Below are 15500 nucleotides of genomic sequence, written 5' to 3'. Positions count from 1 at the left end.
AGAAAATGACTGAGTCATTGTACAGCTCTTAAGCCCCAATGCACAGGATGTTGCCGATAGGCTGACAGTCATTTAGAAAACTCAGGAACTAGGAAAGCAGCTTTCACGGGGATGCTGTGATGGGGAGGAGGATGAGGATGCTGCAGAGGAGAATCTTTTCAAGCACTAATGTCAAGCACTCATGTCTTTCTCTTCCTTTTGGATTGAGCTTCCTATGGCAAGGGTGATATTTATCCTTCCTTCCAGTCTTCTCTGCTTCCTCCTTCCCTTCTTTCCTTTATTAATCTTTAGGGCCCAGCACAGTGTTTTGCACATAACAGGCTTTCAGCAAATTTTTAAGTTAAAATTTTAAGGTAACATATGGAGTGGTCGACTAGATCATTTTTAGTGTTTACTTGAAGATTCTTTTTGATCATGCTCCTCTGCTGTACTTAGGACATATTTACATTTGGGGAGCTGTTAGTCACACTGTCCACTTTGGGCCCAAAGAAGTGAAATAGGGTGGTTCCTCAACCCTTAGTCTTGTGTCTCCCACACAATGTCTATGAGGCTTGGTGCAAACTGAGCAAGGAGCTCAGCGAATTGATTAGCTGAGTCTGATGCAGTGGCTAATTAGAGACCAGCTTCCAGAATAAGGCAGGTGCCATCATTAACTCCTAACCCATGCACAGGGTGTGGTAGTTCACACGTAACTAGCAGGCTGGCTTAAGCAGAGTAATGGCCCCAACCCTGAGAGGAAAACACTGTGGCAGTGACCCATGGCAGGGCCTGTGTTTAGAAAAGTCAAGGAAAAGGGCATAAAGTTCCAATACTGTGATATAATAACAATATGTATACTGTTTAGTCTCTGCCCCAGTTCCTGGCACAGAATTCCTAAAACCCTTGTTACTTCCTGAGTGACAGGGGCGCCGGGTACATCTTTTACTCTAACATTTGGTCTTTACTCCAGCTCCTGACACAGACCTGCTCCTAAATCTCTTGCAGTTTCCTGGGTTATAGGAGTGTCTTTATTTCTGATGAGGCAACTCTTGGCGGGCTGCTGGATGGGGGCTGATCATCAGAAAGACCAAGCCGCAGCTAGAAGCTTGGAACTTTCAGCCAGTGTGGTGGAGTGGGATGGTGCATGCATGTAGTCCCAGCTACTCGGGAGACTGAGCAGGGAGAATCGCTTGAGGCCAGGAGCTTGATATCAGCCTAGGCAATATAGTGAAAACTGTCTGGAGAAAAAAAAAGAAGAAGAAGAAATCTGAAGCTTTTGGCCCCACCTCCACCCCCATCCTCCAGAGGGGAGAATGGCTGGAGAGCAAGCTAATAATCCACCATGCCTATGTGAGGAAATCTCCATAAAAATCCCTAAAAGACAGAGTCTGGAGAGCTCCCAGGTGGCTGAACACATTTACAAGGGAGAGTGGCACACCTGAAAGGACATGGATGCCCACATTCTGTCCCACGTGTCCGCCCTATGTACCTTTTTATCTGGCTTTTGATATCCTCTATTCTCTACAGTGTGCCCATAAATGTGATGCTTCCCTGAGCTCTGTGAGCCATTCTAGCAAATGACCAAACCCAAGGTGGGGGTTTTGGAGACCTCCGATTTGCAGCTGGTTGGTCAGAAGCACAAGTAACAACCTAGACTTGTAACTGAACTGGCATCTTTTTTTTTTTGGAGACTAAGTCTCGCTCTGTTGCCCAGGCTGGAGTGCAGTGGCACAGTCTCGGCTCACTGCAAGCTCTGCCTCCCGGGTTCACACCATTCTCCTGCCTCAGCCTCCCGTAACTGGCATCTTAAATGAGGGAAGTTTTGTGGGGCTGAACCCTTAAACTATGGGGTCTGCACTAACTCCAGGCAGATCATGTCAGAATTGAACTGGATTGCAAGACACCCAGCTGGTGGCAGATAATTGGTTGGTGTGGAAAACACACACACACACACACACACACACACACACACACACACACGTGGCCAAAGAAGTGTTCTGCATTGAATGTGGGTATAGAGAAAAAAATAATTTTTCCCCCACAAATACCCACTTCCATTTACCTTTTATATCCAGAAACTTCTGAAACTTGACCTAATGGAAGAAAGGAGTTATTGACCTGACAATAAGACAGCAATACCTTTAGGTGCTAATTTTTGTTCCTGAGCATATTTGGTTGACGAATGAAAGGCAGGAATCTGTCACCTCACTATGCCTTACTTTGATCATTTGTAAATAAGATAATTCTTTTAAAATGTTTTTCAAGTTATTTTTACGTAATCTCATTTGCACCTGAGGTACACAGAGAAAGTGCACTGGTTTCCATTTATCAGAGAAGAAACCGGCTCAAAGAAATCTGTGGACCCACCACAGGCATCAATGTCAGTCCCTGTTCCTTTGCCACTACCTAGTGATGAGCTCAAAATACCTGCAGAATTTCCTCATATCTGACTCTGTGCAAGATATATGGTTGTAAAATGAAAAATGAACATTCATTTACCTTTGAAATAGACAGTCTACTATGCAACAGGTGACACGTGGATGCTGACTCATCTTATTTCTGCTCAGCAAATGCAAAACCTCTCCATTAAAAAAGCAGCCAAGAGGAAAGTAGCAAGAAGCGTCTCACTCAGCAACTTGCCCCAGGAAGCAGGTGGAGGGAAAGGAGAAAAGGAGCTGAAGATAAGACATAAATGAAGAGACTTCAAGGACTTGATGGAAAGGGTGGTGGGGGTGAGGGATAAAAGACTACAAATTGGGCACAGTGTACACTGCTCGGGTAATGGGTGCACCAAAATCTCAGAAATCACCACTAAAGAACTTATTCATGCAACCAAATACCACCTGGTCCCCCAAAACCTATGGAAATAAAAAATAAAAATAAATAAATAAATTTAAACAATCTAAAAAAAATTTAAAGATATAAATGAAGAGAAGGAGAAAGAGAAACCTGGAGTAATCATCACAGGATACCAACTCCTGTGATAAAAGAAGCAATGAAATCTCATGTGTGGGTACCCAGAAACTGATTCTGATGTGACCTGGATGGAATCGCCTCTTCAGGAGCTTTTGTAGTAATCAAATCGAATGGAAGTTAGATAAACAGCACTCACTCCATTCAACCTAGCAATGGCAGAGAAGAATCTAACGGAGGGCAGCCTGCTCTTGCCTAGATTTTCTTATCAAAATTTCTGGGTCTGGCTGTGAACCACCTTGTCTTTGACAGGATGATCAGGATGCCCCACCCAACCGTCCTAGTCTGGCTGCAGAGCTTCCACCTTCCACAGAGGGTTCATTCTCCTGGGTTTCTCATCCCATGACTGACACCGCCATCCATCTGCCCAATCACTCAACTGGAGCTTGGAGTCATGCTCCTCACCACCACCCAATCAGTCATGGACTCTTATTGAGTGAGAATACCTCTTAAATCTCACGCAAATCTTCCTTATTTTCCCGACACTGCCCTAGTTCAAGTCTCCCTCATTTCTCACCTGGACTATTGTAACACCTTCTAACTGATCTCTTCCTCCTGGCTTTCTCCACCAAAACACAGAAAGGCTAAAAGGAAAAATCTAACTGTGTCAATCTGCTGATTAAAAATATTTTGGTGCCTTACTGAAGAGTGGGAAAGCCTTCATGACCTGACCCCTGCCTTCCTTTTTAGCCTCATCTCTGCCAGCTGTCACCACAAAGCATGGGAAGGCCACAGTACACTACTTTGCAGATCCTTTAATGTCCCATGCTTTTTTATTTAGAACATTCCTACCTCATTTCAAAACTCATCCTGAGCATCACTTCACTTAACAGGCCTTTCATGCCTTCATCTTCACCTGAGGTAGCTCAGATGCCCCTCCTTTGCCACTGTACAACACACTAGAACATACCACACTATTATAAAACGATCTTTTTAGTCACTTCCTGTACTTGGACTGTGAGACCCCTGAAGGCACAGACAATGTGGCCCTGGCACTTGGCATGCTGTCTAGCACATCACAGACCCTCAATGAATACTACAGGTTGAATTAAATGCAGGACCTAAGGGAGTAAAAAGAACAGTGTCCTCCAGCATTTATGCAGCTGGAGGCCAGGAATCTTCCCTCTGGCTTTGCACTACAGTAAAGATATTTACTTATTTTTTTAACAAAGTTTTATTTTAGGCTCAGGAGAATACATGTGCATGTTTCTTATATAGGTAAACTCGTGTCATGGTGGTTTGTTGTACAGATTATTTTGTCACCCAGGTACTAAGCCTAGTACCCAATAGTTATTTTTTTCCTGCTCCTCTCCCTCTTCCCACCCTCTGCCCTTAAATAGGCCCCAGTGTCTGTTCCTCTCTTCGTGTCCATGTGTTCTCATCATTTAGCTCCCACTTGTAAGTGAGAACATGTGGTATTTGTTCATAAAATATATTTATAAGCATCATTTTCTGCTAAAATCCAGATAAAGAATCCAAAATTGAAGCTACTTACTCTATAGCTCTATGTCAATTATTCTAGCAAAACTCATATTCTAATGTCAAGAACTCCTTAGGCAATATATAAGATGGAATTACCCTTTCGGTGAGCAGGTGAGGCAATTCCTCTTCAGCAACACACTCCTCTGGAATCTTCAGCATGACAAAGAATGTTTTGTTTGATGATAATTCAAGTATTTCATTTTCATCTTCATCAACATAAGTTACTAAAGAGAGTAGGGGAGGTGGAAATGAAAAACAAAAGTAAACACCTGCATATAATAATAAACATTTATTCCATTGACTGCCATACTTAAACATAACTATGAGCATCAAGGGTAAAGGCTGAACACAGCAAGCAAGTGTAAGCAGAAATGCTTTCTCCACTCAGCAAAATTAAGTAAAATACAGGGGTTTGCCTCCATCAAAACCCCTTTGTTTTATGGCAAAGGGGTCTCAGATTCCACTGAATACAGACTGGGGAAAGGGCCCAAGGGAGTAGGAAGAATATGAACTTCCTTATTAGACTGAACCTGCAGCTTAGCTAGGTACACAGGTGTCAAGGCAGGTACTGGGAGACGGTGGGTGGCTAAACTACACTCAGAGCCCCAGGGTGTGCAGGAATTGTTCAGATCAATGAATTAGCATGTATTAGGGTCAAGGTATCTTTATAGACTCAGATTCCGAAATCATTTACATTTTATAAATGGGAAAACAGACCCAGAGGGTTGACGAGTTTGCCTAAAACAATGAGTGATGAAGGACAGGAAGTGGGAGCAAGTAACTGCATTGACTCACCTCCCAATTCTGTGCTGGCAAAGACCACCATGAAGAAGTGACATCATCGACTCAAACAACAGAGGTGACTAGAAAATGAGCACGCAAGTCCATGTCTTGAAGTCTCCCCAGGAAGACAGAGGATGAGCATGAAGTCATCACTCTAGACTATGTCTCACAGGACAGGTATGTTGACATGCTCTGCTTGCAGAAGGGAAGCTAAACTATACTCAGAGCCCCAGGGTGTGCAGGAATTACATTCCTGGGACAATTAGTTATGTATTGCTGCTTGTGTTTAATGACTGCCATCTAATTGATTTTTAAGTAGTTGGAACTAAAGGAAAATCACACAAAGTGAGGAGCCAGGCGCCAGAAGCTAGCACTAGTGTGCTAATTATGCTCCCCTGGCTCCACGCCAGCCTCACCAGCTGGTCCCACACAGGAGACTACCTCTCTGCCCCTGAGAAAGGCGTAGGTGGGAGGAACCAGGTGCTTATATTGCCATAGACTTTAAGACCATAGTGGAATAAATTCAGTGTTTGAGATGGAAGGACAGGTAAAAAGGAGGAAGATTCCTGGTATTCCTGTTACTTATTCTGTGACGACATCTGGAAATACGAGGCATTAGGAGCAAGGAATGTGCAGAAAAGAGTTAATATAGCAGGCCTGAGATTGCTAGCATAAGAAAGGCCTCCTCGAAATTGGTCCTGGCTGGTGTCTGAGAACCTGGATTTTCCCCTGATGAGAGGGGCTCACTGTGCCTCAACTGTTTGTACAATGTGGCTAACATCTCCTTTCCTTCTGGGAGTCTGGATTTTTAGTGCATAGTAGGCAGAGACTACGTATATGACCAAGCCCCAGTGAAAACCCCGGGTACTGAATCTCTAATAAGCTTCCCTAGTAGATGAGATCTCACATGTGTTGTCACAGCCTATCGCTGGAGGAATTAAACAAGTCTGGTGCAACTCCACTGAGAGAGGACACTTGAAAGCTTGCTCCTGGTTTTCTCTGGATTTTGCTGTAATTAATCATTTGATGGAATGTATCCTTTTGCTGTAATATATCATAGTGATCAGTAGGACTGCATGCTGAGTCCTGTGTATCCTCCTAGCAAATTGTTGAATCTAGGAGTAATCTTGGGGACCCCCAAACATAGGGAATTATCCCTGCGTCCTTACTTGTCATAAGTCATGACATTATGTTGTATGATTTAAAAAAAAAGTTACGCCTTCATAGCAAAAAATTTTGCAAAGTGCAGGAAATTGAAACAAAGCAAAGAAAAAAATACGAATAATCTTGCAATCAAGAGGGTTTTTTCCTCCTATACTTGATATTATATATTTAAGGTCCTAACAAATAGGTAATTTATATCCTGCTTTTTGTTGTTTGCTGCCATTATTGCTTACTTATCCTGATTGTTCTGTTGTAAACATATCAAAAGCCATTTCCCATGTGCTTAAAATTCCTTGCAAAGATTATTTCAATGGCTTCATAATGTTCATAATAGGCTCATCTATTTTCTTAAATATGACATTTATCATTTTCAGCTTTCTACTTCTATAAATAATATTTCAATGGGTATCTTTGAGCTCTATACCCACCATGTAGATTTCCATAACAGATATCAATGCCTCAGAAAACAATAGGGGATGCCAAGAGGATAGATACAAGGTTCAAATAACTGCTAAACTCAAGGACACTGAGAAGAGATGCCAAGTGTGAAAACAGGCCTCCCATAATAGCTCTGACACATATTTAATGTGTATCATTCAAATCATGAATCTGTACCAAGACCTATCTAAACAGTTGTGTGTGTCAAAATAATAACAATAGTAACAACGACAGGCTTACTCAGTCAGGAGAGTTTTTATGTCACTAATGAGATAATCTGGGCTATACTTATTCGTGTAGAAAAAACATATTTTTAAAAATCACAAAAACATGTGTTGTATGTTGAAGGAACATGAAAACAGTTCTTTGGCTAGAATATAAGAAATTAAGCTAGAGAGGGAGCCCTTAAACGCCAGATACCTTCAAGGGGTAATGGAGCGTTGTTAAACATCGCCCACGAAGAAAGTAGAGGCTGGTGTTTAATGGAGGTTAATTGGGTGGTCATGGATGGGATAAATGAAACGAGGAGAGATGAGGCAGAGAGGCCAACAGGCACAAGTTTGGAACAGACTGATTTGACTGACAGCAGAAGGAACAAAAAGAAAAAATTAATGAGAAAGCCCAGGATAGTAGAAACAGAGCTGGCTTTAAAGGCAGCCAGACTCAGTCTGAACTCCTGCTGGTTATTTGTTAGCCAGGTGACCTTGAGCAAGTCACTTACATCTCTGAAGCTACTTCTCCAACAGAAATATCAACACCTACAATGTAGGTGATAGTAAAGATGAAAACCAACATGCATAAAGTATCCTGCATGGTGCCTTGTAGTAAGTGGGAAAGTTGCTATCAAGACACTACCAAGGAATAACTGGTAAGATTTGGCCATTATCTAGATATGAGAAAGAAGAAATCAAAAAGGTTTCCAAGATATCAAGCCCAGGAACAGGAAGAATAATAGCTACTGTATTAAGTATGACGCGCAAACATTCTGCTATGCACCTTATGAATATATTTTCCTCACATAATCCTCACATTAACCCAATGAGTTAAATATTGTTGTTTTCATTTTTAAATGAAGACATTGAGGCTTAGAGAAAATGCATAATTTGTTCAGGTCAATGAATTAGCATGTATTAGGGTCAACGTATATTTATAGACTCAGATTCCAAAATCCTTTACATTTTATAAATGGGAAAACAGGCCCAGAGGGTTGACAAGTTTGCCTAAAGTTACACAATTGGATAGTAGCAGAACTAAAATAAACTTGGTCTTATATAAAGGGTGAGTGAACGGGGAAAAGATGAACAAATTGGGATGAAGGATATGTTATGGTCTGAATGTTTGTGTCTCCCCGAAAAATGCATATGTTGAAATCTAACCACCAATGTGAGCGTGTATTAGTCCATTCTCACACTGCTATAAAGAACTACCTGAGACTGGGTAATTTATGAAGAAAAGAGGTTTAATTGTCTTACAGTTCTGCGGGCTTAACAGGAAGCAAGGATGGGAGCCCTCAGGAAACTTACAATTATAGCAGAAGGCTCAGGGGAAACAAGCATGTCTTACCATGGGGGAGCAGGACAGAGAGAGAAAGAGCAAACAACAAAGAGCCACACACTTTTAAACCATCAGATCTCATGAGAATTCACACACTATCATGAGAATAGCAAAGGGGAAATCTATCCCCATGATCCAATCACCTCCCACCAGGCCCCTCTTACCATTCAACATGAGATTTGGGCAGGGACACAAATCCAAACAACATCAGATGGTCTTAGAGGGTGGGGCCTTTGGGAGGTGATTAGATCATGAGGGGAGAGCACTTATGAATGGTATTAGTGCCCTTATAAAAGAGGCCCAGAAAACTGCCTTTCCCCTTATACCATAGAAGATATAGCTAGAAGGCATGATCTACGAAATAAAAAGTGTGCCCTCACCAGACAGCAAATGTGTGCTGACACTTTGATCTTGGAGTTCCCAGCCTCCAGAACTGTGAGCAATAAATTTCTGTTATGTATAAGCTACCTAGTTTATGATATTCTGTTATAGTAGCCCAAGCAGACTAAAATAGCATACAAACAAATGGTAGTTTCACATGTATAATAATTGAGATGATGACAGTTATTTTTAGATAAATATCTCTAGCCAAGAGTACTTCCAAAACTCAGGAAAATTGTACAGATGTAGATCTAGGAGTCACCTTCTTGGAGGCATGGCTGCTGTCCTGGGAGTGAATGAGCTCTCCAAGAAAAAGAATGAAGAATGTGAAAAGTCACGAAGCTGAAGAGAAGCCTCATGAACCCACAATGCAGAGGCCAAGAGCAAAAACAGCAAAATCAACCTAAAGTCCAGGAGTTCTATAGACTCAGAAGAGTATAATGAAGTTAGCAGAGCTAAAAGCTGACAATAAGGCAGGAGACAGAGAAATGTTGGCTTCCACGATCAGACAATTGCTAGTAATCTTGGGAAGAAAAATTGGGAACCAATAGATACAAGAGGTTTGGGAGTCTGCAGGAGGCAAGATTCAAATGCAGACCTTTCTTTCTGGAAGTGTGCCAGTGAAAGAAGGGAGAGAAAAACATATATCTAAATGAAGTAGCAAGAATCCTGATGGAAGATTGCTTTGAAGGAGAGATAATGCTAGTGCATTTGAAGAGTTAACCCATTTATACCCGAGGTTGAACTTTTCAAATTTTTGCAATCAGACTTTGGTGATGACCTTGAGCAGTAAGATATAAATAACTTCTACTGATTAGCATTCCAATAATGGAACACTAGGCATAAATTAAGAAGAACCTGAGGATGCTTAGAGAGAGGAGGAGATATCTGAAGATCTCTGGGTCAGAGGAAGCTGAAAGATATTATATGGAGACCACAGGTAAGGGTGTCCATCTTGGTAGAGAAACATCAGCGATTTGAAGAAAAGATAAACAGGTGAAAATGGAAAGAAATTTCAAGGTACTGGGTCTAGCATTGCTCTCATGTTCCTGCCCCAAAGGACCTTGGCAGCTTATAGCTTGTTAATGCTGTCTGCCTAGGATTTTCCCATGAGTCACCCTACACCAGGGAGCATTACCCTGTGAAAACTGTCAGTCTGCCAGAACCACATGACATCATAAAATGTAGCTCTTATTCACAACTGAAAGGCAAACAAATCCACTCAACACAACGTCACTTAGGAAGTCGTTGCTTATATCTCAGTACCACAGCATTCCTACTCATAAAAGGTGTATAAATTAAGAGATTAGGGTCAGGCAAGAATCTGGGGTATAATGTTGGGGGATATCACATGAGGGTTTCCAGGATGTTATCAATTTAAATCATGTTTCTAAGCATCCACCTACTTGTCACAGTTTTGTTTTTGAAATATTTAAAATATTTTGCCCCAACCAAAACTTCATTAGTAAAGTGTTATTCAGGGTCTCACCTCTCCATGACTAGGGTGAATTATTGAAGAAAGGAGAACCCTTGAGAACACTCAACTGATCCTCCAAATTATCCAGCAAGAAAATGACTTTGAGAAAAAGATGAAGTCTTTTGTTTCTGTACCTTTCAAATCAAGAAATTTATAATTCCTTATGAGGAAGGAAAGAATCCATTAATACCTTTTCCCTAAAGAGTCTCAAATAACAGAATTCCCTGGGTTCCACTCATAAAAATGGACATTAAAAAAATTTCCATGTCGATCGTGAGTCTGGTGGACAGGTAGCCTCTTTTCCCTAGCGCATACAAAGCCCCTACTCAGTGCCTTAAGCTAAGCCATGATCCTGAATTTGTCATTCTTCAATGGCATACAAGGGAAGAGTAGTGGGCAAGCCCAACCCATGTACAGGCAATAAAGGCTGCACAGTCTGTAGAGAATGAGCAGCAATAATAAAACCTACTACAAGTTGGTCTGCTTTTATTATCACCACATGCTGACAATTCTTAATTCGAGTGAAAAAATATAACTCCCCACTGGACACCCTGCCCTGGGTACCCAGCTGTCCCCTCCCCAACTTTCTGTTCTGAGATGCTTTCACTGTCCCATTTTATGTCCACCCCAACTGCACAGTTTTGAAGGCTAAAGAAATTCCGTCTTAGTTATTATTTCACTGTATTAACTTCTGATTAATCCCAGCTCTGGAAATGCCTCTAAGATTTCTATTTCATCTACTGTTGCATGTATAAGAGCACATACTTACCATAAATCTCACCCTCAGGTCTAAACAACCTTAACGTTATCTACATGCCATAAATCCTGCCCTTATGCAATTATAAAACACATCCCTTCTGAAGCACGCATACCCTTTTTCTGTGGTATTTAAGCCCTGGGCCTTTGGGGTAATGGTGCAGGAATGCACCATCTCCTCTCGCTGCTGCCCAAAGCATGGCTTCTGTTCCTAAAACCCTGTTAAATGTTTCTTTCTGAGTAACTGGATTTGTCAGTTTTTCTTTAGCCTCTCAGCTTCCTCAGCCTTTCTGGGTAGTTTTGCAAAGACCTGCCTACTGAAGAACAAAAGTTAACACTTCCGCCTCCAAGCTTCAATCTGAAGACTATAGAGCCTTGAGACAGGAGATTAAGGGGTCTAGAGAAGGGTAAGCAGGCAATGAATCGCAAATATAGTTCCTGAGGAACCTTAGTCACCCAGTAAATCCAGACAGCCACAGGCACAGCCCTTGACTCTCCCAACAGTGTTTTTATCCCCAGACAACATTTCCCATGCAGTACTTGAAAGTTCCACAAATATCTGATTCATATTAATGGTCTTGGCAATTAGGAAGTGGCTGATTATTGAAGATCATCCCCCAAAAATGCCTACGGAACTGCTCTAGGTGAGGCTGGGACTGTCACAGAAGGGAGCCCCTGCCCCACCCCTTTTAACCTACTGTATCTCCCCCACCCCCACGTCTAACATGACTCTCCCCACAGGATCAAATACCTAAGAGCTGAGATGCCAAGTAAAATAAAAGTATTTCCTTGATTTAAAAACTAGTTTGAAAAAATCTCTCTTATAGCATTGACATGTTAGAACACAAATTTACAGTTAAATTAAAAATAAAGTTTGCACTACAAGTGTTAAAAAAATTCTTCCCTGAATATTATCCCATAACCTTTTACATCTCCAGAAAAACTGTGGAAGGAAGTGAAATACCTTCCTCTTGCAGACTGCTCTTTGTGAGGTGAAGAGGTTAGATGACTTTTTGAGAATGGAAGACAGATCCTGGGTCTTGTGCTTTAGAATCCTGAATATTAAACCATCTAGATCTCTTGAATCATCCTTTATGATAGGCCCCAGATGCCAACAGGATCCAAATATCAGCTTCTAGGATAGCACCAACTAGTTATGTCAGGACAAGATTGTGCTACTCAACCTCATTTTCAACATCCATGTGTTGGAATTGATATGAATAGGAAGTATGGCAATGCTCACACCAAAACTATTGCCCTCAGCATGACAGAGGAGGTGCAGCACACTTCATTAGCTTTTTCCTACCTTAACACCAGCTTATATCCTCAAACAGTCATCCAACACACTTGAACAATGCCCTAAATAAATAAGTAGATATGGTGCCTGGCCAGGAAACTCATGTGCTGGAGGTTGGCTGATGTCATCAAAGTTTTCCTATTCCTTCAGGAATTACAAAACTCTAAGACAGGAAATTAAGGGGTTGGGAGAAGGGGAAACAAGCGGTAAATGGAAAATGTAGTTTCTGAGGAAAATACCTGAGAACTCCCTCTGGAGAGACTGGGGAGTTTCTTCTTCTCATTCTATGACTGGGTTTGTAACTGGGAGCTGGACTCAACCCATGCCGCATGAAGGCTGGATCATGCTCGGGAGTATCCCAGCCTCAGACGAACCCCTCTCTACCATCACCCCCACATATAAATAAAAACAATTTTCTTCTTTCCCATTTTGAATTGAAATGATTGTCCACTGGAGGATGTAAAAACTTTTAACGAATACTAATAATCATTAAAAAATTGGTAACTACCTAAAGAACTTTAAATGATGTGGAAGACTATATCATGCAAATCATAAAAATAATAATGTTCACAAATAATTTTTAATGAATTGGCAAAATGATCTAAACATAATATCAAAATCCTAAAGGTAGTCCACAAGACTATAAAGAAATCTAATCTCAAATTATTTTAGAAATGCAACTAAACAAAAGACTAGAAGAAAATATGACCAAATATTAATATTACAGATGGGTTTTATGGGTAACTGAACATGTATCATTTTTCAATCAAAATAAGCAACAACATGAAATAATATATGGAATAGATGTAGTCATATATGGTTAGCATTCTATACATTTTTTGTTTTATACACACATACAACACTAATAAAATAAACAGTCATCTCTAAAACAAGTTAAAATTGGGCCGAGCATGGTGGCTCATGCCTCTAATCCCAGCAATTTGGGAGGCCAAGGCAGGCAGATCACTTGAGGTCAGGAGTTCAAGACCAACCCGGACAACATGGCAAAACCCCGTCTCTACTAAAAATACAAAAATTAGCTGGGCGTGGTGGCACATGCCTATAATTCCAGCTATTTCGGAGGCTGAGGCATGAGAATTCCTTGAACTTGGGAGGCAGAGGTTGCAGCGAGCCAAAGTCGTGCCACTGCACTCTAGCCTGGGTGACAGAGTGAGACTGTCTCTCAATAAATAAATAAATAAATACAATAAGTTAAAATAATGACAGCTTATGGACACATGGTTCTTCAAAGTTTTTTAAAACTCTTTCAAATACATTATTTATTATTTTATCATCATAGTAATATATCAGACACAGCAGATGAAGTATAATTATTTTTAGCAAACAAATGAAAAGAAAAAGAATTCAAATCAACAGGTATCAGGATATAAATAAAATATAAATCAGTGTTTAAGTAAGTTGAAACATTAAGAAACCTCTTCAAGATCCAATGAGCAGAGTTTAAAGTAAAACACTGGTTTCTATATTTCTTCTGGAGCTTATAAAACAACAAAATACAACAACAACAGAAAACAAAAACACAAGAATCAGGCATATCTCCCACCCATACAATATATTCCAAGCCGGTCTTAAATTCACATTATAAATAATGAAATGGCTATGAGTACATCTTCCATTTCAGAGTAAGTCACAAGCCTTAAGTAAGTTTTTAAAATGTGTTATTTATTCACATCTAAATCCTCTTACCTGCAGCAAGACATAAGCCTATGATGATCACTATAATGAGACCTAGGAAAATGGAGGTGATGATCATCCACAGTTTGCACCTTCCAACCACATTCTTATTACAGGAGCTCCAGGGGCTTTCCTTGTTAGCCTAGAAAGGCAGAGGGAGATTGTGAGGCAGTCATTGTGTTGCAACAGACAGTTCTGAATACCTAGGATGTGCCAGAGACACAGAAATGAAGGCAGCAAGACCCTGACCTTAGGGCAACACTCTACTGAATCAAGTTTTCAAAAAGATAGATCAGAGGCAGAACAGAACCTCATCAAGAAGTTAGCAAGAAAATCCTCTGGGGGCTCTGAAGTGGGGAGGATAGGCAGGATTTTGAAAGATGGATTTTTGAAGGCATTCCAAATCCAGGAAAGAGCATCCACAGTGTGGATTCGTAATGGAACCGGCCAGCAGACTAGCCTGCCGACTGGAATGTGGGTTTCAGAGGCAAATAATGAAAGTTAAGATTAGAGAGAGTGAAAGGCTGGGAGCACACTCAGAGGGTGTTGACGGCTGTCCCAGAATAGATTGGACTTAATTGGGTGTGCACTGGAAACTTGAAGGTTTTGAAACACCAGAGCCCAGTTGAAAATTAAGGGAAAATCATGTGTAGTTTAGAGTGGAAGCACCAAGAAAAAGCTACAAGGCTACTGCTGTGGCCTAGGTTCTATGTAAAAAAGGGTTGGGAAGGGAAATGAAAGGACAGCTGCAAGAGACAACAGGAAATAAGCTGCAAAGCTGGAGTGAGAAGGCTGGAGTGAGGCAGACGAGGGATCAATGAAAACAAGTACAACTGCTATGGTTTATTGAGCACCAGCATCATTTCACTTAACCCTAACAGCCCTTCAGGGTGTGCACTAGTCCATTTCAAAGACGCAATTCAGAGAGATGAGCCAGAACCAATCCCCGCTGTGTGTCTCCACAAAGCTCTCCAACTTTCCCTTTTGTCCACATCACTGTGCAGAGCTCCGGTTTATGAGGGTGTCATAGAGGGGCCCCCACCTTACCCTATATGGTCCCATGACTCTTCTCCTACTTCCCACTCCACCATTAGATAATTCTTCCTTGGAGACCATGGGAAACAACAGAATACAATGGGGAAAAAATGTGTCTGTATCTAACACACTTGGATTCCAAACCAAGATATACCACTTAAAGGCAAGGTGGCTTTAAGCAAGCTACTGAAACTCATAGGCCCCAAAGTCCTCAGCTTTAAAATATATAAATAGTAAATTAGCTCACAGGACTGTTGCAAAAACTAGAGATAATGGACACAAAGCATCTGCTAAACAATTATTGGGAGTTCGGCCACAGGGTGCAACTGCGCCTCAGTCATTCCTCAGCGTTCGCCATCCCACAAAGCAGCAGTCGGCACTCGAGGAGACTCGCTCCTGACCGACACCTGGCCACCTGGCCTGCTTTCTCTCCCATTCTTTTTTTTTTTTTTTTTTTTTTTTTCTTGAGATGGAGTCTCGCTCTGT

At 41.3% G+C, this 15500-nt stretch overlaps 1 protein-coding gene across 2 annotated transcripts in view; it reads right to left on the bottom strand.

The window, feature by feature from the left end:
• C2H3orf52 (chromosome 2 C3orf52 homolog) overlaps positions 1–15500 on the bottom strand; it is a 45018-nt gene that overhangs the window by 23754 nt on the left and 5764 nt on the right. For both annotated transcript variants that reach the window (XR_002005445.3, XM_004036051.4), the window contains exons 2-3: positions 13992–14121; positions 4531–4658 (exon numbers count right to left, since the gene is read on the bottom strand). Coding sequence is in view for 1 of the 2 variants with exons in the window: in XM_004036051.4 (XP_004036099.1) it covers positions 4531–4658; positions 13992–14121 (258 nt within the window). In the remaining variant the exon portion in view is untranslated. The remainder of the gene's footprint in view (positions 1–4530; positions 4659–13991; positions 14122–15500) is intronic.

This window comes from Gorilla gorilla, chromosome 2 (assembly GCF_029281585.2).
Source record: "Gorilla gorilla gorilla isolate KB3781 chromosome 2, NHGRI_mGorGor1-v2.1_pri, whole genome shotgun sequence".
In the NCBI taxonomy this organism is placed as follows: domain Eukaryota; kingdom Metazoa; phylum Chordata; class Mammalia; order Primates; family Hominidae; genus Gorilla; species Gorilla gorilla.
Note: the sequence above shows the minus strand (reverse complement) of the source record. Positions and strands in the feature narration are given on the sequence as shown.